This window comes from Poecilia reticulata, chromosome 5 (genome assembly GCF_904066995.2).
Source record: "Poecilia reticulata chromosome 5, P_reticulata-male-v2, whole genome shotgun sequence".
Classification (NCBI taxonomy): Eukaryota; Metazoa; Chordata; class Actinopteri; order Cyprinodontiformes; family Poeciliidae; genus Poecilia; species Poecilia reticulata.
This window is the reverse complement of record NC_088834.1, coordinates 16,236,311-16,262,385: the sequence shown is the minus strand read 5'-3', so window position 1 is coordinate 16,262,385 and position 26,075 is coordinate 16,236,311. Positions and strand designations below refer to the sequence as shown.

Below are 26,075 nucleotides of genomic sequence, written 5' to 3'. Positions count from 1 at the left end.
CCTTTTTTTGTATCTCTTTACTGGTATTTATTGTGACAATTTATTACACTTTATGTGCAACTTATTAATTTCTTTCGGTGTCAGTCATCTACCGTGTTACTTAACGCGGTAAGAATGTTGAAAAGAAACTTGACTGTGACCATATTGATGAAAGCACACCGTGTAAACCTGCTCGCTGAGTTGCTCACCTTGGTGAATCATTTGGGATTATATGGCAAGCCATTTGATCATATAATAGATGAGCTTCACCATTTCAGCTGTTCAGAATACAAGTCAATGTTTTAGTTACCTCAAGCATGTTCTGTGTAAGAGAAATGTCACTTTCCCATTCATATTTATCGGGCTTTTAAAATATCTTGGTATAAAATTTTAGCATTTTATATCTATACTACCTCTAATTTACATACTTTAGAAAAATTTCAATAAAGGAAATAACTATTCTCAAATTTTCACTTCTGATTACATAGACAATAAGTTGTTTTTAAAAAAATTATTTTTAAATAAATGCATGTTGCATCTAAATACACAATCAACACATAGTTTGAGAGCATATGTGGTCAGGTCAGTGACAACCAAGACGTTACATTTTTCTTTAGGTTATAAACGTATTGGATAACCACCCAAAAAACGTTTGGAAAAAAACATCATCACTGTTGGAGAATGTCTACAACCCTATGCACAAAGCTATTAGTAAGCTAGATAATTTCTTCAGGGACAGATCGCTACATCATAGGTGAACAAAGGTCCATGTTTACATATGCACAGTTTTTCTTTATTTCAAATAACATCACTATTTTTTGCATTTTTTTATTGCTTGTAAAAATCCTTTCTGCAAAATATACATGCAAATTTTGTACATTTATTAAAATGACTGTACTATTGGTTTTGGCCAGAATATTCTATTTATTTTTTTTTTTAATTACTAGGCAGTATTATTTTTCTTATGCGGTAACTTTGCCCACATTGCATAGTTTATTTTTATTTTTTCTATTTATCACTGTTTAAGTATGCATGCAAATATTTAACTTTGATCTGATGCTAGCTCACCTTTCCTCTATTATATTTTAAAAACATCAGGACTTCTTGCTGTGTATCCAGCTTGTAAGCACTTTACAATATATTGTAAAAATAATGGTTTAAGTAATTTTTTGTGACTTTCACTTTTGGCAATTTTTTTTTTTTTACGGAAACAGTGTAATGGTTCTGCGTGACGTCACGATGCAAAGGGCGTATTCATGCAGAAAAAAGTAATTACAACTGAGTTGATTATGTGTTCCAACTGCTTGCCATACACTGACGTTGAGCACGCTATTTGACGTCACCGTGGGAGTGTCGATCATCGGGAGAAATGAACGGTCATCAACACAACCGTCTCAGCGCCCATGTAAGTTGAAGCCTTTAAAATGCACTTTTTTTTGTGTAACGAACTGCTTTATGAATGAAATGCATGTCCATATACTGTTGCCCTCCCCGGGCGGATAGGGTAAAAGTGGATTTGCGGTGTTTACCCTGCTGTCGCTGCCGCCTGGCGGTGTGCCATTTTTTGCCTGTAGCTAACCATGGCTGAAGCCGAGGCGATGTTTTTTTTTAGCCGGGGAGCTGACAGGCTGAGTGGACAGGCGGCGAATAAAGCGCCCGATCTGCCACCTAGGAGATCCAAGATGGGCGATGTTAAGTGCGTTTAAATGTGATTAAAGGAGGCGGAATTAATGCTGATGGTGACAACTTGAGAAGATTTAACTTTCACGAACACACCCAGGCCACATTCAGTTATGAGTCTTTAAAAATAGTTCTTCGTTTTTTTTTTTTTTGTATTTTGATTAAGTTAACGCTCACGAAGTGTTGAATTAAAAACCATGAAATAGCAGAGTGGAAGGTGTGATACGGGAACGCTTGTGGGAGTATGTGACAGATGGCAACTCAATACCTCCCATCTAAACGGGGTTTCGAGATTTTAACACCTGCGAGGACCGTTTTTGGCCACTGCCTCGGTTTGCAGCTTTCCTGAAAAATAATGGGAGTTGTTTTACTTTACAATGTGTATTTAACTCCATATTTATTACTCAGTAGCTATATTTGTGATTCAAATAATTATGTTAATGGTCAGACATAACTGTTGTGATAGAGCTGCTGCACTTATTCAGAGATGTAATACTGCCTTGCAAAGGAAAGCAACTTTACTTTAGGAAGATCACGTTACAATGTGAGGATAATTTGATTTCTGCATTCAAATCATGTCAAGGTGGTCAGTGAAACCGAATACCGAGAGTGAAACTTAGAAACCAGCTTTATATATTTATGGCAGCAACTGTATGGTATGAACTGCAGGACTATTGGCATAGCAACTATGCGCTCACGTTTGTTTGTGCATTTTTTTTTTACATTAAGTGATTAGTAATTAATAAAGCCGTGCGTCTAGTCTCCTGGATGAAAAAGGCAGCTGTTGTAAATCCTTTAATCTGGTTTTGCTGTTCACATGAAGGTTTTACGTCCTCGCCCCGCACAGCAGCACCGGTGTGCGCTCTCAGATAAAATAAACGCCCTCCAGCGCACCACGTTAGCTTCCAATGCTACATATCAGTTGGATAGTCAAGCCGCATAAGTTGAAACAACGACGTCTCGATTTGAAATAAAACAAAGGTTAGAAAAACGACATAAGACACTTACAAACGATACAATTATTCTGCGAAAATTGTTCACAGTTTTGTGTTTTTAAAGGGCCCGGCCTGCGACCACTGGCTAGCAGGGTGCTAATGTCACTCAGTTCTTACCTTTAGCTAATAGCAGACCTCAGAGTACTTACTGTAATTTAACAGCTACATTTGCAAAACCTGCCTTACATCACAGCAAGATAGTTACTAGATAAAACGTCCTGTTTTTATGGTTATAACAGGCAAAGTGCACGTGAAGACGCCACATGCACCTGTGACCTGCTTGGCTGTTATTGAACTAATCAGGGTTACACACAGTGAGCTCTCTAAACTGTTACAGCTACAAATGGTTTTACGTATCACTCTACTTTCTTGTATAATAAGCCAAACTGGCTTTAAATAATTTAGATTAGTCGTAAAACATTAATTACTAGATTTAAAATCTCACGGGTGACGTCACAAGAAACAGCTTATAAGTTTGTTTTGCTTATGTTTTTTGGTACTTATTGGTGTTTTCATCAGAAGTGTTTCTGAATTAAAGTCAAAATCCATAAAAAGTAATGTGTGGGATTACCAGAGGACTAGAGTGATTGTTCTGGCACATATGAGGTTGTTAGTCTAAATTCACACAAAGCAGAACTAGCTTTTCGTTCCCTTTCAGTGTATTTTGTGAAATTCTTCTGTGGAAATTTGTGCCTTATTGCTTGGCTGTGTTTTTAATCATTGTAAATTATAGAAAATGCACAATGGGTAGTTGATAATAAGTACTTGTGTATCAGTTTGCATAAAACTCCTTTAATGTATAATAAACATGTAAATATAAAATCTTCCATCCCAAAAACAAGCCTGTAAGCACACAGGTTAAAAGGCAGCTGGAGTTTTTTTGAGTTTGGTCAATTATATCTTTCTTTTTGTTTCAAATGGAAATGCTTCTAAATCAGCAATTTATTTTAGTCATCTCCTCTCTTTCTTGTCATATTTTTTGCTAACATTAAATCTCACTGGTGGAATTTTATATTTTGTCTGTAAACACAACATTTAGACCCCCCAAAAAACATAAATATATGTGTTTTAACAAAGTTTGTGTTGAAATAAATTGGTAAAATCCTCCATGGTCAGTGGAAACATTTAATTAAAGGAAAGGCAGTCCTCTGCTTTCTGCACATAGATGATGTAATGCTCTTGTCAAAGCTTTATTTCAGAGATTTTATTCAGTAAATGTAGAATAGTTTTCAGGGTTTATGTTCCGGGATGCAGAATAAAGCAATCACAACTGCACAGGATTGTAAATCATTCACCCGTTTGGTTGGAGCTGCTGCAGAGGCTCCGTGTGTGTAGATGAGAGTTACAAGATGCTCGCAGTTCACCTAAAATCTATTCTGTCTATACATTTTCACATAGTTGGTGCATTTTAAAGCACAACAGTTTCGAAACAATCTGAGTTTAATGCGGCCTGAGTCAGATTTCCCTGTTTTATTTGCATTCTGGGCTGCGCTGCTGTGGTTACCGGAGCTGTGTGTCCTCAGACCCGAGCCGCTCCTCAGTCAGACAGGAACCGGGTCTGAGTCGGGGAGTGAAATCGGACAAACATCCCGGCAAAGACAGAGGAACACCAGAAACCATGTAGTTGCATATAAAGATTTTGAGATGTTAAATCACGGAGGAGAAATGTTCACAAACTACATTGCATCTGCTAATGTGTCTAGATCGTCTCAGTTCTTGTGCCTCTTGTGATGTCATCAACAGAAATACACTCAATTGGAAGCTTTTTATTAATAAAATCTTTGTATTTTAAGAACTCTTTAGGTGGAAAACTATATATTATTAACTGTTTATGTATTGTATTGTTCGTCTATGTTTGTTAGTACACATAAAATCCACGGCTGGATGGTTTCTTTAACCTCAGCTTCAACACAGTATAGTTTATAACTTCACATCACCACAGCAAAACTTTACTTCAGCTCTATTTCCATAAGACCAGCAAATAGTTAATGTCTTGTGAGCATCCTCATGGGTCATTTATGCACTATTAATTAACATTTCACAGTTAATTACTCTAAAAGTCCTCCGAGGCCCGCGCTGTACAAAATGAAACAGAATGAAATGGATTAGGTTCTTTAATGTGAGGTTAGCTTTACAATGCGGGGATTTAAAATTAAACCTTAACTTTCTTTTTTCCAGGCAACGAGGTTAAATTAAGGCCATTACTTTAATATCATGGTGATAAACAAAGTTGTTGACTGTTGTTTTGACGCAGCTTTCAGACTAGGAGTGTGTTTTTAGAAGTTCCTGGTTTAAATTTTAAATGTATGAAGTGTGCAGCGCATTTAAACAAAAAAAAAAGCTTTAAAAATGCTCCATAAATAAAATTAATACAGAATAAAAACTGAGAACAATAGTGTAAATTAAAAAAGAAACATGCATTTAAAGCACACACAATCACTTTTCTCACAAAAAAAAAAAATCTATTTACTGAATGCTCTCTGCTTCTTTTTTTTTTTTCTTCTCTTGTTTTGCAGCATGTGATTTTTCTAAATTTCCACGGAAGCTGTGGGTTAAAGTTCAAGAGCTATTTTATTTGGAAAAGTCACCCGGAGGAAGCCTGGCCGGAAATCGGCTTGGATTGCTAAGCATTTTATTCCCCTGTGTTCATAAAAGCACAGACTTGCTGCAAATGACCACATGTGAAGGTGAGTTGCTCTTATGGCTGTCTTTATTGAACTTATACATTATGACAATATTTACACTTAGAAGAATATATGTGTTTAGCTTATTACTGAGTAATGTTCACTTGCAATCAAACACTGGACAATAGGAATTAAAATAATCCCTAAACGATGGCGTTAATGGTAAAGGTGTGACATGGGAAGCAGCCTGTGTTGAAAGTCTTAACACAAGTAAAATGTTAGCTCGGTTGCACGGGACGGTGCAGCCGGTGTGACATCGGAGCGCTGCGTCCGCAGAGTGGCAGGTGAATACCGGTTGACCTACTTTAGACTTCAGCCTGAAGGAGTCACATGTCATTGTGTTCTCTCTGCAGATGCAGGCTGTAGTTCCACATCTGTGTGGAGCGTTCATTATCGCTTGCCTTTAATTTGGAGCTTACAGTTTTGTGTTCAGTGTTGTTACATTAAGTACTGGATGCGCTCACAAGGGTATGTGTGTCTTAATGAACTTGATGAAAGTTACTGCATATCATAGCTAAGCTTCTCAGAAAATTAAACAAATATTTTTGATGTTTTGGCCAAGACAGTCAAGGCGACGGCCACTGACCTTACAGTGTTTTAGCTGTCAGTCACTGATGTCCTCCAGATGGATGTTTAAGCCACAAAAGGTCAGAAACTGGCTTTCAAAGTGCTGCATGCTTGCATATTAGTTGAAAGTTAAGTTGACGGAAAAACCGTTGTAGTAAAGGGCGCACAAGCAACAGGGTTAAACAGATTTTTCAACTAGTTTTTCCTTCCACTTAACTTTTCACCAGTGTACTCAGATACAGTCGGCTTCTATAGCAATTACCTTCCTACTGGTGGAGGAAGTCAATCAGTACTTCCTTCATTCTAAGCTATGCTTCATTCTAAATATAGCTTAGCATGAATTTGAAAGTTGGGTTTTCATTAGCTGTTGTCCATAATTAAGTAAAAATTACCAGAAATTAAAGATTGAAATATTTTATCCAGTATTTATACAATACTCAAATTTCACTTTTTAAATGTAATTTCTGAAATGAATTAGTTTTTAGTGATAACGCACCTGCAGATGAAGCATTTTTGTCCTGTAGGATTTATATAGAAACTGGAAGCCATGTTATATAAGTCAGTGTGATGCATCGCCATAACAACCTGCATGCAGCTATCAGGGGCTCCATGCTGTTCAGCACAAGCAGCATATCATAACCGAACGCTGGTCTGTTTTACCGCTCCCAAACATAAACTGAGCTTTAAGAGAATGTGGTTGATTTATTTGAATTCGTTTATGCCGACAGCTTGGCTCTGTTGGAGTTTTCATTCGCTCTCAGGTGTTGTTGAATTACGCATCAGTAGTGAGAACACCAATAACAAGGTGAAGCAACCTTTGAATATATGGTTCAGTTAGAGAGAGAATGTATACACACACACACTTCAGTGCTGTGGGATCAAACTGCAGATCTATCAGCATCAAATGAGTCACAGCTCCACACTAGTGGATCGTTTTTTGTTTTTTTTTTGTTTCTGGAAGAGCAATTGCTCTCTTGGCTTGTTAAGTGATACTTCATGGCTGTGCTGACTCAGAGGATTGTTTTTCTTGTTTTCTGGAAAGCAGTCTGTGTCCTAGGTAGAGAAAACCTATCGCGTAAAGTTTGCCATGCCTTCTTTCAGATTAAGTGAAGCAAGCCGTGTACATTATCTTCTCACACACCCTTTCAGGGTGATTCAAGAGCGTGCCGACAAATGAGGCTAACGCTGCAATTATGTGATTAAGAAGGCGTTCTGTGCACACAAAGCATCCCTTTATGTTCACTGCTAGCTTAGCATCCACAAGCGGACTCTTTGCTTTCAATTTGCTTTAATACAAGCTTGCAGAGGAACAACATGATTAGTTAAAAGGTTTTAATAGTAGCACAGTGTTCATCATGACTGCAGTGTCCATTAGGAAGTAAATTTGGTGCAAAATTAGATTTCCACATACAAATGTGATTAGAGTTCCAGCTATACGTTTTTATGCACTCATGAATTTTATATTAACTTTGAGGTTTTAGAGAATCAATTCCAGCAATTCCTAAAAACAAAAAAGGCAACTGTTGTTTGAATTTATTGTGGGTTTTCTCTAATCTACACAAAGTCAAAATCAGAGCTGCATGATATTAAAACATGCAATTCCAATGATATTGACTTCAATTAAGTCACGTTTTCCTGACTGGTTTTCTTCTGCATCATTATGTCCTCACCATCTGTTAGGAGCTTTCTCATCACAGCCACAATAAACACACATTAAGTGTCACTGGAAACCCATCTAACAGGCCAATATTTCAAAATCTCACCATGTGATTCAATATAATGTGCAGCTTTAGTCAGAGTAATTCATATTTTCAGCAATAATAAATTAGACACCCCAATGATATTCACCAATATTCCTTAAAAAAGTTTTTTTTTTTTTGTCTAGCCGTAAGGCACAGTCTACAAATATCTAAGAAGTTTGAAGTTATCCGTCGCAAAGCCAGTTTTAGATGTTTGGATCAGATTCTGTTGGAAAACCCGACAGCTTCAGCCGTTTGACCCAAACTGTCCCCCTCAGGTAAAACAGAATCGGTTGTTTGAGCTTCAGCTCCTCCTGGTGTTGATGTTAATCGAAGCAGAAAGGCCTGAGCTTTTCACAATAAAGGAATGCTTTGTTATTGCATTTTAGGGAATACAATGTTCATTTTTTATTTAAAACAGGAACTAAATTATTTACTTCTATTTCTGGTTTTTTTAATATTATATAAAATGCACTTAATTGGTTACATTGAAAATCTGCACAAAATACCAATTTATTTTATCGATTAATTGATGAATCTAGAGTAATTGTTAGTTTGCAGCCCTACAATAGATTCAAAGATAAATCCATATTCCTCTTATTAAAAGCAGTGATGGAGTATGTTATATAATTAATTAATCTACATAAGTTTCTGACCTGTATTCAAAGTCTGGAGCTTAAATAACTGGCCGTGTTCTTTGAGTCTTTAGTTTCAGAATGAATAAATGAATACATAAATAAATTAATTGTTTCTAAGGTGAATGGCTCATAACTCGGTCATGAATCAATAATTATTCCATCCCAGCGTCTTCACCCTGTGTGTCTCCTGAGCTCCTCAAAGCTGCATCCGCCATGTTTTCATGTTTGCTGTAAGAGCTGTAAGTGCCGCTCTGATGACTTGTTAATGTTTTCATGTCATTTTATGTGAACATCATGTCGTCTGAAACAGCGGCTGCAACAGAATGAGGCTGATTGAGCAGGAATAAACTCTTCACATTTAAAGCATAAGGTCTGCCGGGGTCGTTAGTGCTGTCATGCGGCCAGCTGCTTCGACGTGGTTTGCTCAGACACTCTCTCTTGAATCCGTTGCTGCCACTCATTAAAGAGTGGAGGCTTTCATAAGTTAGTTTTTACCTTTCTGTTGCATGAAGGATCTATTTTTGTCTGTTTGTGCTTCATTTAGCTCGTCCTGAGTTGTGAGTCAGAAGAGAAGAGGCTGGGCTGATGGTAAGCTCTGCCACACTCTCTCCTCCTTGCTTCCTTTCTGAGCGTGTCTCTTGATAAAGAGAAGCAAATTGTCATTGATTGAAACCGACGCAAAGAATCGAAATGCTTGGACTGAACCTTCACATTGCAGGTTTTAGCCACGTTAGGCAGGCGATGCAGAGAGGAGGCCGCTGTGGATGGAGGAGAACTGGATCTCAGTCATTTTCCATTTTGTATTTCATTTAGAGCACAGTTTTTATTATTTAGTTTTTATTTTACACTCTGTTGTCTCTGAATTATTATCTGAGCAATTAGTTATTTACTCATTAGTTACTAGTTAATTTATCCATTGAATACTTTCTGAAATGTGTCCATTTATTCTCCAACATAATTTGGCTTGACGTTTGTTGAATTACCAGAAAAGAGAAGACACAAGTGGGAAATCGTGGTAAACATTTCAGAAACTATTCACAAGATTTTTTACTATCTTGAATTAGAATTTTATGCATTTCTGTGTTGACGCTTTTAAGACATGCCACGTTGTTTTTAACAAAAGTCGGGACTGGCTCTCAAAATTGTGCAAACTTTGGTTAAAATGCCAGCTTTATGTGGTACAACACCTCAGTTATTACTTCAAAACCTTTTTCATATTTCAAAATCTAACAAAAATAAAAATAAAAAAGCTGCAGTAATCCTGGTGCAAACCCTTAAACTGATATTTGGTTGGGCTTTTGTTGAATTTCAGTCTTATTGAATTGAAACCACATTGAAAAACCACCAAACCAACAGTAAAACATGGTGGTGGCAGCATCATGTTGTGGTGTTATGTCATTTTTATCAGCATTAGTGAGTTTTTTCAGCAGACGAATGACTTTAAGAGAAGGAGATTAAAAGTTTTTGATCCTCCTATCCAGAGTCTGGAAGTGATTTCAGGATCCTGTTTAGAGTATTTTGACAGTTGTTGGACATTAACAGTAACATTTTTACAGAAACATAAAAAGCAGGATATTCTTATAATGAGATGCAAAACTTGTTAAAACAAGAATCTTTCTCATCAACAAGAAAGTTTCTAGTTTTAACGAGATAAAAAGATCCGATCCTCCGACAAATTACGATTTGATAAAGAGGCATGATGGGACTAGCTTTGACTCTCCTCACACTGTTTCTGCTAGGCGACTTGTAAAAATCCCAGGAGATGTTGCTGTTTTGCTGTTACGACCCATCTTACTTAAAAGAGGAGATATTTTGGTTTTAATGAGATATAAAGCTCGTTGTTACAAGTTTACAAAACCTTCTTGTTAAAACAAGAAGGCTTTGTAGTTTTAACGAGTTTGGTTCTCATTAAAACGATAAAGTTTTCACGTTTAAAGGAGTTACCACTCCAGAATTTATTTTAAAGTCAGTAAATTTTACCAAAGACTAAATTCTCAAAACCACATTATTTCAGCCTTTGAGATTTTTAACAGTTTCACAATAGTTTGTCTTTCAGATAATTGGCTCTAAAACTATTTATGATGGCCTCATTTTGTTCTGGCATTTTAACAGAGTTTGACACGTTTTTCAAATCCATTGTTCTGAACATTCCTGACATGATGAATAATAATCTGGATCAAATTTGAAATAAACACGTTAAATGAAAGTGCATAGATGTGGTCATGACAATGTCAACCCAGTTTTTATTGGTTGTTTTATTTTTCTCTTCACATTGTGCTTCTGCTTTTTATGTTTCTCACAGCCGCATGTCATAATGCGTTTTATTTTCCTTTTTGTGGTAGACAAGCATGACATTGAGCCGAGCCACAGATGCATGCCCACTCTAAAGCACCAGCTGAGCGGCGTCCCCTCTGCTTCCCGGCTTGCACCCGGCCTCTCAGAGGGGGGTGTGGACGGGGCGTAGCTAGTCCCCTGCAGCCCCCGCGTAGCGCCTCGCTGTGACACTGGAGGGGTCTGATGGATCAGGGTAGTAGTGAGCAGAGTCCAGAGGAGCCGGACGCAGGAGGCCGAGCGGAGCCGGAGGCCGGCAGGAGGGCGTCGGAGTCAGAGCACGGCTTGTCCAAAATCACCCATAATGCCCTGGAGAACATGGGAGCGTTGGGGCACGGCCTGAAGCAGCTCTTCCAGCCTCAGCGCCGACGCTCCTCCGTTTCCCCACATGACTCCGCCTCAGCCTGCGCGAGCGCCCCTCCCTCCGAGCCCGTCGACCTAGGGTCAGAAGTAGGGGACGTTCCGGGCTCCTTGGCCCCCTCCGTGGATTCTGACAATCCTGCCGCTTCCGCCCCTCCCGCAGCTCTGAGCCGGGTTCTGCAGCAGATCCGAGGTCCGCCCATCATGAAGCGAGGCACCAGCCTGCAGAGCCGCCGCACCAAAGCGGGGAGCTCTGGGGAGGCCCCTCAGAAAGGAAGCCCGCAGATCCACCGGCGGAGTACCCACGAGGCCCTGCTGCAGGCGGGACGCCCACGCTCCTCCTCGACCACGGACACGCCCAGCAGCCCGGCGCTGGTGGACGTGCTGCTGACCTCTGGGTACCACTCCACTGAAGAACCGGACAAGGTGGGTGACTCTCTCCCTTCAGCGGGGAGTTAGGTTACTTAACCCAGAGGAAGGTTTATTTTGCAGAGGCACAAACGTACATGTACAAAAAGTAAGAACACATCAGCAGAACCAGAACCTCTCACATGTAGTCGAGCTCAAAGCTCCACAAGTCAGATTCAAATCAAAGCAGGACACAGAAGAGCGTCCTGAGAGTATAAATACCATGTTGAAATAAAAATATGAATGAAATCCATTTTGCAAAAGTCATTAAGAACCACTAGAGGCTCAAAAAAAATCTATTCTATTCTATTTTGTTTTATTTTATTTAATCTTTACTCCACCAGGAAAATCCATCTTAAATTAAAAATATCTTTTGCAAGAGAATCCTGGCAAAAACTGGTAGCAACCTTAAATAAAAGGCGTAAATAAGACTTTTCCTTAAATAAAATGACCTAATATTGATAATTTAAGTAACAATTTTATTCACAAACCCGTTTTTGTTTAAATATAAATTGATGAAATTTGGCACAGTATCTTAGCAGTGTCTTAAATAAATGTTCTATTTGTTTACACTTCTTTTTTTCTCGTCAGTCACATAATTTAAACAGAATCTAGACCATTTCAATAGAAAAACTGGTTTCTGAAATTAAAGTTATTTAGAATCGAAAATCGTTTCCGATTTGAATTGTGACCTTAAAAATCAGAATTGACTCGTTAGTCACTGAAAGGTTTGAATCTCTGAGAGCATCAATGTGGCTTCAGTTTGTTTATTTCAGCTGCAGGAACGAAGCTGTTTGAGACGCATCAGTCTGTCCCACGCAGCTGCAGGTGTTCAGATGTGTCAACAACGTCAGAGGATCAATAACGATTACATTCTTCAAATGCTGAATATGTTCAAATACAGTGCATTGAAAAATTATTCATACCCCATATACTATTTTTTTTAATCACAAAACAGCCACATATTATAATCTTTCTTCCACTTAAATTCTCAATAAAATACATTGAGGTTTGTTGCTGTAACTGAGAAAATATTTCAAGGAGTGTGAACACTTTTCCTAGGCGTGTGAACACTTTTCCTAGGCACTAAAGAAATGAATGCAAAACTTTATTTAAAATAATTTTGCTTTTCTTTGAAAAAACCTCCAAAACAAAACACAATATAGCTTTTGACCAAGCAGATGTTTAATTCAAACGTGGGTTTTTATTTGCCACAAAAGTATGAAAAATATTCAGCAACACCAACACTTGTATAGTCAAGTCAAAAGAAGAGGTGAACTCAATAACAATAAAATACACATAAACATATAAAAACATATAATTTTGACCTTTAATGTACTCCATATAAACATGAGGTGTGATGGAAAAATAAAATAAACAAGCACTGTGGGGAAGTGTGCCTATGATTTAAGTCCTAAAGGGTTCCTAGAAGATTTGGCCTCTGGGTATAAAAGAGTCATATTGGCTTTGAAGGAGTTTGTTCACTGAGGAGGCAGCAAATGGATTGTATTCAGCTTTTGTTTGTTGTTATTATTATAAAAATAAAAGGTTAGAGGTGACTCATGCTCAAACTCGCAAAGCAAGCGAACTGGGAAATCATGTTAAAAGTCTCCCGTTGTGTCCTGGATGCTCCGCTGAGTGGGGAGATGAGCTGTCAGTGTTGGAAGGTCAGAGATTGCCTTTGACTGGTTTGTCACTATGTGCTTTAAGCCGCGCTAAATTTAGCTTTTGCCGTCTCTCAGTGTACTTCAGGTCAGAGAAAGCTCGCCGGGGTAAACAAACTAACGTTTCGCTTCGGGCCTCGCCGAATGTTCGAATGGGGGAAATGATACTAGAGAGAAACTGACTTGGACTTAACCGACAGCTTACGTAAAAATGTTAATTATTGTTATTTCCTCAAAACGTTTTGGACTGCAGGACGCACTCCTGATTCAGCCGCACAGAGACATTTATTATTTATCAAACTCGGAGGAAGTGTTTTGATCAGATTTGGCCGTGTCTCGTTTGTGCAGACGAGAAGAGCCTTTGTTTGGATTAGAATAATGTTTAACTGATGAGTTATCGATCTGGGAAGTTCTGATCTCGACGGCAGCAGTCCGGCATTTTCACATTGTGTGGTACCAGACCGCACCGCTGTGCAGCTGGACCGAAGCCCAGGAGAACTTCACCAGTCTCTGTTTAGTTACCTACTACACCACTAATTACCTACATGCACTGGCGTCCAGACAGTGTCTTTGTTTTGTTTTTCTTTAAGCTAAAGCATTATTCATATGAAGATGATGGATAAAAACCTGCAGCAGGAAGGTCCCACTCCTAGAATACCACATAATTCATTTAAGTCATTACAACACAGCCGATAAAAAGATTTTCTTAAGTGAGATTCTCTAAACATTTTGCTTTTAAATTGCAGCTTTGCTAGGAAATTGTCAAAAACTGACAATTCAGATTAAACCAGCAGAGAGGCTACAGTATCGTCAATGCAGACCAACGTGTCCAGGGCTTTTCTATGAGCTGCATTAATTTTATTTTCCTGCTTTTAATTAATTATTTATTGCACAACAAATGAGTCAGAATTGCTGCTGATTGTGCCTTTTGATACCTTTGTAGTTAAGTGCCAGAAAACTGATAGTTTGAAATATATTTCTATAATTTATTCATAGTCTACTTAATGGTCAGGAGATAAAATGAGTCCAATTAATTTTATCTGCCAGCCAGAGGTTGCTCATTTTGTTTATTGTTTTTTATCAGGGGGAAACAATCTGTCTTATTTTCTAAGAGTCAGTTTTCCCAGTCGATACTAGAACTAAAATAAATGCAAATAAGATTTATTAGGTATTCAGAAAGCGACATTCAATTAAATGATAGCATACAGGAGATTAAAACATATTTGTTTGATTCTTTGCAATAATAATTCAAGAAAATGTTTGCCTTAAATGGTTTCAGCACCTGCGTAAAAAGACAAATGGCTTTAGTGCAGGTAGGAGATGAAATGGCAATTATCAAATTGTTCATACTAAAGTTTATCATGATGAGAATTGGGATTTAATGGGAGAGATAAACTATAACCATGTTTGGGAAATGTTACTTTGTGGTTTCAGCAATTTTTAGACTGTTGTGGCATAATATTAATATATTTCAACATATTAAATGCACTTTCTGTGTGCTTTTAGCATTGCAGCTACACAGTTTAATATAGCTGGAGCTGAAATAGTTTATTTAATAATGTGTATATTATATTTTTAGAGCAGTTTAGTGTTTGTGTGCCTCTGTCTGTTTGCAGAGACATTTAGGTTGTGATTAAAACAACATTTTCTTATTTCTTATGTCGTTATCCCATAAAATGCCACAAAATATAATGATAAAGTTTATATTGGCCAGCCGTAATGCTGAGGCACAAATTGGCAAAAAGGCGAGTTGACCCAGAGCCAAAAGTCCGTTTTACATGATGTTTACCTTTTAGGTTGAACCCACTTAGGATGAACAGAAACGCTCAAATTGATTAAAACCTAACTGCTTTGCTGCGCAGTTTTCTCTAAAAGGGACAGTTTTTATAGGGGAAAATTATGATAAAACTGTGGTTGTGACTTTTTGCCTCACTGACTGTTTCTAATGTCAGTAGAGCTACAGAGTGGAAAACAAACTTTTCTCTGTACAGACTGAAAAGTTTGTTTAAGATTAAAAGTGTTAGATTTCTAGAGGAAGCACTGGAAGCTGCTTTTTACTCGGTTTTCAATCTTTTTTAACATTTCTTTATCAAAACTAAGGATCAGCAACTTTTAACATTTGTCTCTGAGAAGATGTTATAGACGACTCATTCAGTTAATTTCAGTCTGAATCTCAGGAACGGATTTAATTAATGGTTTAATTAATGCTGTTCAGTAGATTTGTAGTTTATGTTCTGAAAAAGAACCAGAAATGTTTTTTTTACATCATTATTTCCTCTCCCATCACTTCCTTTGACTGCTTGTCAATGTATTTTGTAATGATTGATGAGGATTTCAGTTACTTTCATTTTACAGGCGCCATCTGCTGTTATAAATGAGTATTTACACATTGCAGACGTCAACGTGCAGCTTTTTTTGTAAAGTTAACAAAAACATGCAGACACATTAAGCTTTGCTAACAATTTCCAAAATGTATAAAGTCAGTTCTGCTGTAGGAGTGTGCCCAACAAATAATATATCTCCTTTTTCAACTCCAGACAATTATTCAATTGTCTGAACAATCTTTTTAACTTGTCACTTTGTTGGAGATTTTTCTCAGTTTTTTTAGTGTCAGTGATGGTGCTGCATTACGTTTATATTGGAAATAATTTTGAGTTTGAAGAGTTGTTCTACATCCAGGCCTTGCAGCCGGTCTCCTGCAACTTTTAGATGTGTCTCCACTTCAACACACCTGAGTCAAATAATGAGGTCGTTAGCAGAGAACTGGACTGCATGTAGGAGGTGATTCAGCTGTAGGATTCAAGTGGGTTGGACCAGGGAGTCGCAGGACACCGGCTCTCCAGGACCAGGATTGCCGACCCCTGTTCTACACTGTGTTTTTTTTAAATTATATATATATATTTTTTTATGAGCAGTCTGGGATTTGATTTCAGTATTTCAGCTCTAAACTAGTTTGGTAAGAAAGTAAAAAGGATGAGGAAAATTCTCAATCCTCTTTTTTTTTTAAAAAAAGTTGTCATTATTTCTGTCCTTTTTTGTGGATATTTTCTCCTTCCTTTACTCCTCTCTCCATTTGTTTCTTCCCTTGCTTTCTCATGTCAGTTGTTCCACTTTTTATAATCTTTCCATTCTCCTTCCTTCTTGTCTTTTTTTAGTCCTTTTCTGTCCTTCCTGTTTGACTTTCTTGTCCTACTTTCTCTCTGTCTACGTCCTTCATGCCTGTCTTTTTCCATGTGTCTCTTCCTTTTTGTCTTCTCCTTGTGTCCTATCTTTCTTTCCTTTTATCCTTCCCTATTTGTGTCCTTCCACCCTCTCGTCAGTTTCTTTCTTTCTTTCCTTATTAGAGGAAATTTAGTCTTTTGTTAGTGAGCTTACTGTTGAGTTTTGAAGTTTTCTGAAAAGGGCAGTATCTTTATTTTATGTATGTTTGTTATTTTTCAATAGTTGGATCGGTACGACGGATCAGGCCCTGCGGTGTCGCCCAACGCCCTGCCTTACGGCGCCGAGGGGTACGACGTGGTCGACAGCACGCCGGACCCCCAGCGCACCAAGCAGGCCATTGCACAGCTGCAGCAGAAGATCCTGAAGCTTACAGAACAAATCAAGATCGAACAAACGTCTCGCGACGACAACGTGGCCGAGTACCTGAAGCTGGCCAACAACGCAGACAAACAGCAGAGTGCACGCATCAAACAGGTGTTTGAGAAGAAGAACCAAAAGTCTGCTCAGACCATCCAGCAGCTGCAGAGGAAGCTGGAGCACTACCACCGGAAACTCAGAGAGGTGGAGCACAACGGCATCCCTCGGCAGCCCAAAGATGTTTTCCGAGACATGCACCAGGGTCTGAAAGGTGTTGGAGCCAAGGTGAGACCTTCACGCTTCTTCCTCAACAAGGGAAACACCTAATTACTCTGTTCTGTTTTTTTTAATCTTGGTTGATTAAAATGGTACCAATAATTTGACTTTACTTTTGACTCTGTAATACTATAGAGTCAGACTGGAGCAGCTGATGTAACAAAAAGAGTCTAGCGATGCCTTGGACTCTGATTTTGCAGGCCTCATTAGTTTTTCTACAGTGTTTAAACAGCAAAAGATCTGAGATATTTCCTTTAAAGTTTTTTACAATAAGAGCCCTAAACATGTTTCTGCTCACAGAAGTTTAAAGATAAGAAGTTAAAGTCTTTGCCAAAGCTGAGAATAACTTTACCGTCTTAATGCAGACAGTAAACAGCCAGCTCTTCAATCTGCAAGTATTATGACAATTAATATTAAAACACTAGAAACTGTGTTTCTGCCTGCCACATTGTACATTTTGCATCACATTTCAGATTTTTGTTTGGAAAAACTAATTTGAAACCATGTGTGTTTTTTTTTCTTTCACCTCACAATCGTGCATCTTTTTTTTTTTTTTGGTTTAATAAATAAATTCAAAATAAAACACAAATGAAAGCAAAGGTACACCTTTCCAAAGCACTACAGTGATTGCCACATTCACTTGATGTCATCAAACCTTCTGAATTTAAAGAAACTATTTTTAAGCTGCTATTTGTTTAAACCAGTCTGAGTTTATGAGTGATAAACTGGACACTGACTTGGTCGCTGCTGTCCTCAGGTAACAGGTGGGCTGTCCAGCTTTTCTCAAGCTACTCATTCTGCAGCTGGAGCTGTGGTGTCCAAGCCCAGAGAAATCGCTTCGCTCATCCGGAACAAGTTTGGGAGCGCCGACAACATCGCCGCTTTGAAAGACTCGCTGGAAGAAACGCCAGGAGAAGAGGGCAGCTATCCGGGGGGGTCACGACCTCTGGGAACAGGACAGCTACAATCCAGCCCCAGATACGGCAGCGAGGACGACTGCTCGAGCGCAACGTCGGGGTCCGCCGGAGCCAACAGCACGCCCGGGGCCCCAGGTGGCCCCCCCAGCTCCAGGGGCAACACTCTGGATAATGCACAAAGCTCGGGGTTTGATGCTTTACTCCATGAAATCCATGAGCTTCGGGACAACCAGGGTCGACTGGAAGAGTCGTTTGAAAATTTAAAATCCCACTATCAGCGGGATTACACCATGATCATGGAGGCTTTGCAGGAGGAACGATACAGGTACGTTTTCACCCAACAAGTTCAGTTTAACGAGAACTGAAAGGTTAATGTTTACAGTTTGCCACACAAACTCACAGCATTTTGAACTCATCATGGCGTTTTATTTGGAATTGCAGCCACTTTCAGTGCTCTGCCAGGTTGATGTTCCTCTTTATGTCTTCATCCTGTTTAAACACAGCAGCCAAAACCAAGACTATAACTGTCTGTCCCCTAAATTAGGGTCACCTGTGTCAAAAAGAAAAGTTATGCATGATTAAAAGCATTGAGGTTTGGCTTCATGTTTGATTTTCCTGATTAAATTTAAAAGTACGCCTCCATCTGACAGAGAACTTTGGCCCACTAAACAGCCAAGTCCTTTTTCTCCTTAGTCGAAGTAAAACGCTTCGGATATTGTCTCTGGTTCTGGAATAGCTTCGCACAAAGGGTGCAACTGCTTCTGCTCATGTTATAAATACGGCTTGAACTTGAAGCTCTGACTCCACCTGCTGTCCACATTTTATCCACACCAAACTCTAGAAGAGCTTTACAATCATCTAAAGGTTGAAGTTATTCCTTTTACTTGTGCACGTTTCTAAAATGTTTTTTTCTTCCACTAAACTTTCCTTTATGTTTATTGGATACAGCACTCTGGAGAGCCAGCTCTTAGCAAAAACGTTGTGCTTATTCTTCTTCTTTTTCTTTTTTAATGAAAATGAATGTTGATATTCTGACATAAAACCAGTATAAGATGCACTGATACTGGTTTTAATAATATATGTTATCTTTTTGTTTTTCAGGTGTGAACGGTTAGAAGAACAACTCAATGACTTGACAGAGCTGCACCAGAATGAAATCCTGAACCTGAAGCAGGAACTAGCCAGCATGGAGGAGAAGATTGCCTACCAGTCTTACGAAAGGGCCCGAGACATACAGGCAAGCTTCGTCTGACTGACCCTCACACCGATGCTTTGCCGTCGTGCATATCTGACACCTCTGATCTCCTCTTCCAGGAGGCGCTGGAGGCTTGTCAGACTCGCATATCCAAGATGGAGCTGCAGCAGCAGCAGCAGCAGGTGGTGCAGCTGGAGGGCCTGGAGAACGCCACGGCACGGACTCTCCTCGGAAAGCTAATCAACGTACTCCTGGCCGTCATGGCTGTCCTTCTGGTGTTCGTGTCCACCGTGGCCAACTGCGTTGTCCCCTTGATGAAAACACGCAGCCGCACGCTTTCCACGCTGCTCCTCGTGATCCTGCTCGCCTTCCTCTGGAGGCACTGGGAGGCCATTTCAGAGTATCTGCATCATTTCCTGCTAAACCCCAGATGACCTGCTGGGAGAAACTAATCGAAGCGACGAAAGGGACTGGGGGCTTCGAGATCAACGGTTAAAGGGAAGACGTATATACTAAAGGTTGTGTCTTAATCGTCCAGTTGATCATATTTCTCTAAAAGCACTCAGGAGTGTAACAGAGGTTTGTCACTTTACCACTTTGGGAACTTTATATCCGGGAGAATAAAATCAAGGAGGAGGAGATAAAAATAAAAAATAAAAAAAAAGCCTGGATGTTGGGCATCGACTCTAGATCACAGGTGGAATGGAGGCACAAGCACACGCTGTGAGGCTGACGAGGGCGTATTTGAAGGAGGAGCTGAGAGAACTGCACACTGGATTTCTCTCTTCTGAGTGAATTTGTTTACAAGTGGAAAACCTTGCATTGTTTTCACCTTAGTTTATATCTGTAGTTTATTCAAATCGTATTGTTTTGAAGTCACTGCTATTTTTAATCCAGCTTGCTCGGTTCTCTTTTTAAACGGTAATGAGCTGACGTCGTTCTGCGGTTTTGGTGTCCCCAGGTTTTGTTTTCTTTTCTTTTTTTTTTGTAAGAAATTTCTCTTTTCGGTTCTGTGATTATTATTTTTTTTTTATTTGCTTCCCCTCCTCTCTCTTCATCTCTGCATTTCAGCTTATGTAACCAAGTCCTCCTTCCAGATCACTTAAGATCGGGTGCCTGCAAATCTGCATCAGTGCTCTGAGATCACATTTGTTACTGAGTTAAATAGCTGTGGGTCGTTGAATTGTTTCCTTTAGACGCGTGGAGTCGAACACACTGGTTCTGCCACAAACGGGATGCTACTATCCAGAGATGTGACCCTCTCCTCCAACTGGACTACACTTTTCCTGGTGACTCTTTCACTGCAGAAAGAATAATCTACGAACTGAATTAACATACTTGAAGAGCGGCAAAATTGCTCAAAGACTTAGTGCTTCCGTACTGTTTCTATTAGTGATGATGAAATAGTAACACATTTTAGTTGATTTTGTTTGTTTTTTTATTTTTAAAGACTAAATAAATTTGCTGTTTTAAAAGGCTCCATTTAAGGTCTAACTTGTATTTGTGTGCAATTGTCAAGAACTCAGTCGCGCAATACATTACCAAAAACAAAAGAACTTCTCTTTGTGTTCTTTCTATTTTTTTTATTGGACAAATGCATCTAGCTTATTTTTTGTCTGAAACGAACACAAGGGCAGGGTTTATGGGATGGAAGATTGGAGTTAATTTTCAAATTGCATTTTAATATACAAGTGAATAATTTTGTCTCTGAAATAGCATTTGTTGTTAGTATTGGGATTTGAAGGCCTTTCTTACGTTTGGTAATTGAAACTACTAAAATTGGCTTAAGAACTGTTTAACATATTAAAAACTAGGACATTAGGAGCCATCCTCGCAAAAGAAATTGAGTTGAAAACATGTTTCATGATCAACATCGGAGATCAAATTTTCTTTGGCAAAATCAAATCACAATAAAAAAAACGGCAGAACTCAAGGCTGTGAAGATAACTTAGCCTTGTAAAAACCGCTAGGGAGATCATTTGTAAAAAAAGGTTTGAGTTTGGTAGGAGCGTAAGCATTGGACTCTGATGCAATAAAGGTCAAAGGTCATATGTGATCTGATGAGTCCAGATTTTCCCTTTTCCAGAGTGATCATAGGAAGAAGAAAAAGATGCTCATCACGCTTAAACTGCCTTCAGCGTAAGCCGCCTTTGAAAAAAAAAAAAAAACGTCTATTCTGAATGAAAAATCTCGGAAATACTTTCATTTAAAACCAAAGGTCGATAGAAATGTTGCCTAGCAACGTAACAACCTGTGCGTGCGGAATCAAAAGATTCTTAACGTCTCAGAACCGCAACAGCTACGGTTAACCGTTAGCTTAACTCTTGTAACAAGTTCTTTTGTTAACGATAATTAACCAAACAACCATCAATGCCTCGCAAGTTGAGTTTCTTTAAAGCCAGGTAGGTAAAAATCACAATTCAGAAATACCAGCTACAACATTTTTTTCCACGCGTGCTATCCATGTGGGTAAGAAAATAGTTTCTGTCGTGTAAATGTGTAGCTACCGCACTGGACAAACTGAACGAGAATCCTCAAGTTTAAATATGTTACACCACAAAAAATATTGAAATTCCGCTGCGTTTTACTTATTCGGTCTACTGAAACTCTTGAAGCTGACTTCAAAACTCGTAATTTGCTAAAGTTAATTTTTTTTCGATTTGTTTTTCCAATATATTTTTAAAGCTTATAGCTTACTTTTTTGTAAATATAATTTTTATTCCATAAACACTTGTGAAATGCTCCATTGACTCTATAAATATGGTTACAAAGACTATATTGCTATTATTATTATACTAAAAAATTAAAATAATCGAGAATGACCATAGTTCTGCACCTGTTTACAATAATCCCTGTCCAATCCTTATGGTGGACTGTGGAAGGATTATGTATTTTTGTGCTTTAAAAGTACAAAAATACAAAGCAGAGAATAACAGTATTTGGCCTTTAAAATCACCTAATGAGCAGTAAATGGAAAATACATCACAAAAATTATATTTCTGAAGTGGAAGGAACATGTGTTTAGGTTCAACCCCTATTACTCTGAAACCCCTTATTAAAGTCCGACTGTGAGTAGAAATCTCCCAGAGGGTGAAATGAAGACTAATAATCACAGCAGAAAGGTCAAGGTTGAAGTTTTGGAGAAGTTTAAAGGAGATGAAAGGTATAAAACAATATTCCAAGCTTTGAACATCTCAAATCTGTGAGGGTACATTTCTTCAGCACGGACAGATAAACTTTTCAAGAAAACCTGTTAGTGGCTGCAAAAGTCTTGAGACATTGAACATTTTGAAAGTCATGATAAATTATTCTCCTTCCACTTCACAACTTTGCATATAACAGCAATTAAACTGTTTGTTATAAAGGTATAAATTGTTTTAGTACTTTGTGAATAATCTTGTTAGTGCAGAAAGAAATGTTTTCCACCTATCAAACTGCTGTTTGGTGTTTTTATAGCAACTGAAGAAATGTGAACAAATTGTATTTTTGTGTCATGATGCTGTTAACAAGTTGCCTACAGATGCAATTTTAAAAAAACAAAAAACTCTTAAAGATATCAGAACCTTTGTTTATTTTTTGAGCTTAAGGGAATAATTTGTGGGTCAAAATGTTTATTTTTTTTAAAAGCAAAATAATTGCTTTAAAATCTAGACTAAAATGACAAGATCTCAAATATCAACTCTGTAGAGGCGTGACTTTCATTACACTAATCTTTGCAAGATACACATTTTTTTAAGCAATTTTGCTTTTGAATTTTGAATCTCGTTTTTATTCAAATATATCTATGATGCCCTTAAATGTGTTCTAGAGGTGTACATCTGTGGTGTCAATTCTTAGAAAAAATATCTTTGTTTGTTCACAGACGGCACAGCGGATCTAGCACCCTTGCATCCAGTGACGCATCACTGGACATGTCTAGCGATGCCTTCGACAACCAGGATTGTTTGTCGTGTAATTTGGAAGATGATCTGTCAACCGAAATGTGTATCAGTAATAATAACAGCGCAACTGAGAAATCTGCCATCACAAAGGATCATCACACTGATGGAAAGGTGTCTGGTCCTGATGGCGCGATCCTCGAACTCCAAGAGTTTAGAGAAACCCAAATCCAACAAGAGAAGTGCCTGCAAACCCTCAGAGCCAACTACAACAGAGATTTCACTATGATAACGCAGGCACTTGAAGAAGTTAAATCAAGGTGATTTATGCTCACTGCTATACTTTGAAAAGTCCTCATTTGGTTTGTAACAAACTCTTAACGGTTTTGCAGCAAAGATGTTTTAACAAAGGGACTTGCTGACATCGCTGAACTTTATAAGAATGAAACGCAGAACTTGAAAGAGGAGCTGACCAGTACAAAGGAGATGACCAAGCATCTGGTTTTAAAAGCTACGACAGATATTCATGTAAGTTTTCATTGTGATACATTTTGCAGTGGTGGCCAGAAGTGTTGATGCTTTTTACTGTTTTACTTCGTCACTGTTTTTGTGTAGAAATATGATTTATGTGCCAATTGCAGACAGAACGTTCTGCACTGGTGTCCTTGGATTGTTTGGTTGAATCTGTCACTTACTTGAGCCTCTGAAGTTTTTATTTTGTCACAGTTGAACCTCTCGCTGTAAAGTTCTGGATTTTATGTTTGATATAAGAGCAGTCATCTTTGCCACATGGCAAAGCCAAATGATACCTTAAAACTAACTTAAAAAAAAACAACCTACAAAAACCTAGAATTCAAATTTCCTCTGCATAAACTGAAGCAGATTGTGAAAAAGTAGATTGGGCCACAAAAAACCTGACAATTATGTTTCAAATGATCATTCATGCATTGTTCAGAAATGGTTAAAACTGCTTTTGTAAGTCAAGTTTAATGATGCGAATTCTTAACTTGTAAAATCTTTTCTTGGTCTGTAGGAGGTGCTGGGGGCTCTTCAGTACCGTTTGGAGCAGCTTGAAGAGCAGCAACGGCAAAAACAGAAGCCTCTGCCTATAATCCTCGAAAAAGTTAAAAGTGGCCCACTTGTTATTTGGTCGGTCCTTCTAGTGCTTCTGTCCATACTGGGCTACTTGGTCATGACCTATAGAACATAAGGCTCCAGGCCTTTTGTCACTTTAAGAGGATTTTTTCTTGAATATTCTTAGTCTAACTTAAGTTCTGAGAGACCCATAATAAAAGTTTCAAGCCATGTGAATAACTGGTATACACCAGCACTCATTGCCCCGGTCCTAAAGTAAATCTTTAAGAGGTCATTTGAAAGTCAAGGTTTGCATTTGAAGATTAGTGCACGTTTGACAGGTCTCATTAAACCTCGATACCGTTTGCAATCATGGCTGGTTACATGCCAGCAATGTAAAAAAAAAAAAACTACTTTTTTTGAACTACACAAGCAAGAAGGTATTTCAGTAATTGGCTGAAACCCACAATTGCCAAGCTTATGGAGTACAAAAGGCAAGTAACCTCTACATTAATGCCAAAAATCCCCAAAGTATCTGCTCAGTTAAGGTAAAATAAGCCAAGTCTCAAGTTGAAGCAACAAGTCAAGGTTTTGCAGACATTTGACCCATTTGTGCCAACTGGGCAATAGAAAAGCCAGAACTTTAAAAGTACACATTTATTGTAAACAAATATCTAAAACACACAAAGTTTCCTTATTTTACAACGCCTTCTTCACTCGTTTGCCAGCAGTTTTAGATGCAGGGGCGTCACTGCCCGACTTTACAGCCTTGCTTTGGGTTTTCTTCTCCGTTTTTGCCACTTTGGCCTTTGCAGTCTTATTTTTGGTTGGTTCAGAGCTTCCAGCAGTGCTTCCCGTCGCCTCCATTTTTTTAGCTTTTGGCTTCTTTGCTGGAGGAACCTTTGAAGGAGCAGCTGCCTCATCCTTTGTGGCTTTTGGAGGCTTTGGGTTCTGCGATTTAAAAATCCCCAAAACAGCATAGATAGAAGTTAAAGGTGTATGCAGCAGCATTTTTTTTTTCCTCTGAGCAGATTTGGGAGACCAGTGATCTGGGCACAGTCTAGTCTCGCCTTACCTTTGTAGATTTTGCCTTTTTATTTGTTGGCTTCTTCTTGGTAGAGTCTGAAACAAAACAAAGGTTGGTGAGGGATGAATCTACATGAATCCACCGAGGTCAGATGTGCATTTTAATACCTTCCGTCTGGGTCTTCGCTCCAGCTTTGGGCTTCTCCACATTTGGATCAGTGTTCTCGCTTTTCAGCTTCACCTCTTTAATTTTTGGCGCAAGCTTTTAAAACAAGGACAGAAAAATACTTGGGTCACGTAGATTAGTTAGTTTGGAGGATTGTCTGGTTCCCTTTAGTTTCCTACCCTGAACTTCCCCAACGCGCCTGTGGTGACGGTGGCGTTGACAGGCCTTATCAGCGTCCCGTTCAACAATCCGTTCTTCAAGATTCTGCGGACCAAGTGCTTCAGCCTCACCGGCTCCACAGTGGAGTACTTCTGTTTGATGTAGTTCTGTATGGCCTGGGAGGAAACCCCTTTGCGTGAGTCCAGGGCTTTCAGCGCCTCTCTCACCATGACGGCTGTGGACGGATGGGTTGCGGGTTTTCGCACCGCCACGGAGCGTGCTGCAGAGAGAAATTTGAGAAACCGCTTAAAACAACAACTGAAAAACGAACTATTATTGATATTTTAAGCTTTCCCAGTTTTTATACAAACCAGATGTTTTCTTCTCATCGGTCTCTTCAGCAGGAGCAGTTTTTGAACTAGGCTGAGGATCCGCTGCTTGTTTTTTGGGAGGCATCGTTTTTTTTTTTTTTTTTTTTTTGCAACGTAAACAAGAGACAAAAAATAAACACACACGTTGAAAACTATAAGCGTGGCTTCCTTTTTATGCAGGTGAACCAGGTGATTCACATCACACTAATTGGGGTCTACAGATTCAAGCAGGCAGTTGGTCTACTCCATATGAGTCAGCCGGAGGAGGAGCCGTAAAGAAGTGATTCAAACCGGAGTGGGAGGAGTTTTTCTTTTCAGCGGAGGACAAAGATTTTGTACTAGACAAGACTAAAGACGAGCAGACCATATGTAATCTGTTTAGAAACATT

The 26,075-nt window shown here is 38.8% G+C and overlaps 3 protein-coding genes across 6 annotated transcripts; 2 read left to right on the top strand and 1 right to left on the bottom strand.

Moving 5' to 3' along the window:
• Window positions 1-1,221: 1,221 nt before the first annotated feature.
• tmcc1b (transmembrane and coiled-coil domain family 1b) lies at window positions 1,222-20,494 on the top strand. 4 transcript variants are annotated; one of them, XM_008409728.3, is made up of 10 exons: window positions 1,222-1,384; window positions 5,171-5,341; window positions 5,692-5,806; window positions 5,905-5,985; window positions 8,827-8,870; window positions 10,625-11,399; window positions 16,490-16,909; window positions 17,658-18,142; window positions 18,919-19,054; window positions 19,132-20,494. In XM_008409728.3, exons 6-10 carry the CDS (start codon window positions 10,800-10,802, stop codon window positions 19,444-19,446), a joined length of 1,956 nt encoding a protein of 651 aa, XP_008407950.1. In that variant the 5' UTR covers window positions 1,222-1,384; window positions 5,171-5,341; window positions 5,692-5,806; window positions 5,905-5,985; window positions 8,827-8,870; window positions 10,625-10,799; the 3' UTR covers window positions 19,447-20,494. The 4 variants fall into 4 exon arrangements, with proteins under 4 accessions (XP_008407950.1, XP_081463274.1, XP_008407948.1 ...); XM_081607148.1 differs by lacking the exons at window positions 5,692-5,806; window positions 5,905-5,985 and adding an exon at window positions 8,593-8,700; XM_008409726.3 differs by lacking the exons at window positions 5,692-5,806; window positions 5,905-5,985.
• A 662-nt stretch (window positions 20,495-21,156) lies between these two features.
• On the top strand, window positions 21,157-24,204 carry LOC103465131 (transmembrane and coiled-coil domains protein 1-like). The gene is made up of 4 exons (XM_008409725.3): window positions 21,157-21,414; window positions 22,875-23,210; window positions 23,283-23,418; window positions 23,924-24,204. Exons 1-4 carry the CDS (start codon window positions 21,383-21,385, stop codon window positions 24,098-24,100), a joined length of 681 nt encoding a protein of 226 aa, XP_008407947.1. The 5' UTR covers window positions 21,157-21,382; the 3' UTR covers window positions 24,101-24,204.
• A 402-nt stretch (window positions 24,205-24,606) lies between these two features.
• LOC103465129 (protein B4) lies at window positions 24,607-25,848 on the bottom strand. The gene is made up of 5 exons (XM_008409724.3): window positions 25,687-25,848; window positions 25,336-25,595; window positions 25,159-25,252; window positions 25,040-25,086; window positions 24,607-24,915 (listed from the first exon to the last, which is right to left on the bottom strand). Exons 1-5 carry the CDS (start codon window positions 25,769-25,771, stop codon window positions 24,664-24,666), a joined length of 738 nt encoding a protein of 245 aa, XP_008407946.2. The 5' UTR covers window positions 25,772-25,848; the 3' UTR covers window positions 24,607-24,663.
• Window positions 25,849-26,075: the final 227 nt, after the last annotated feature.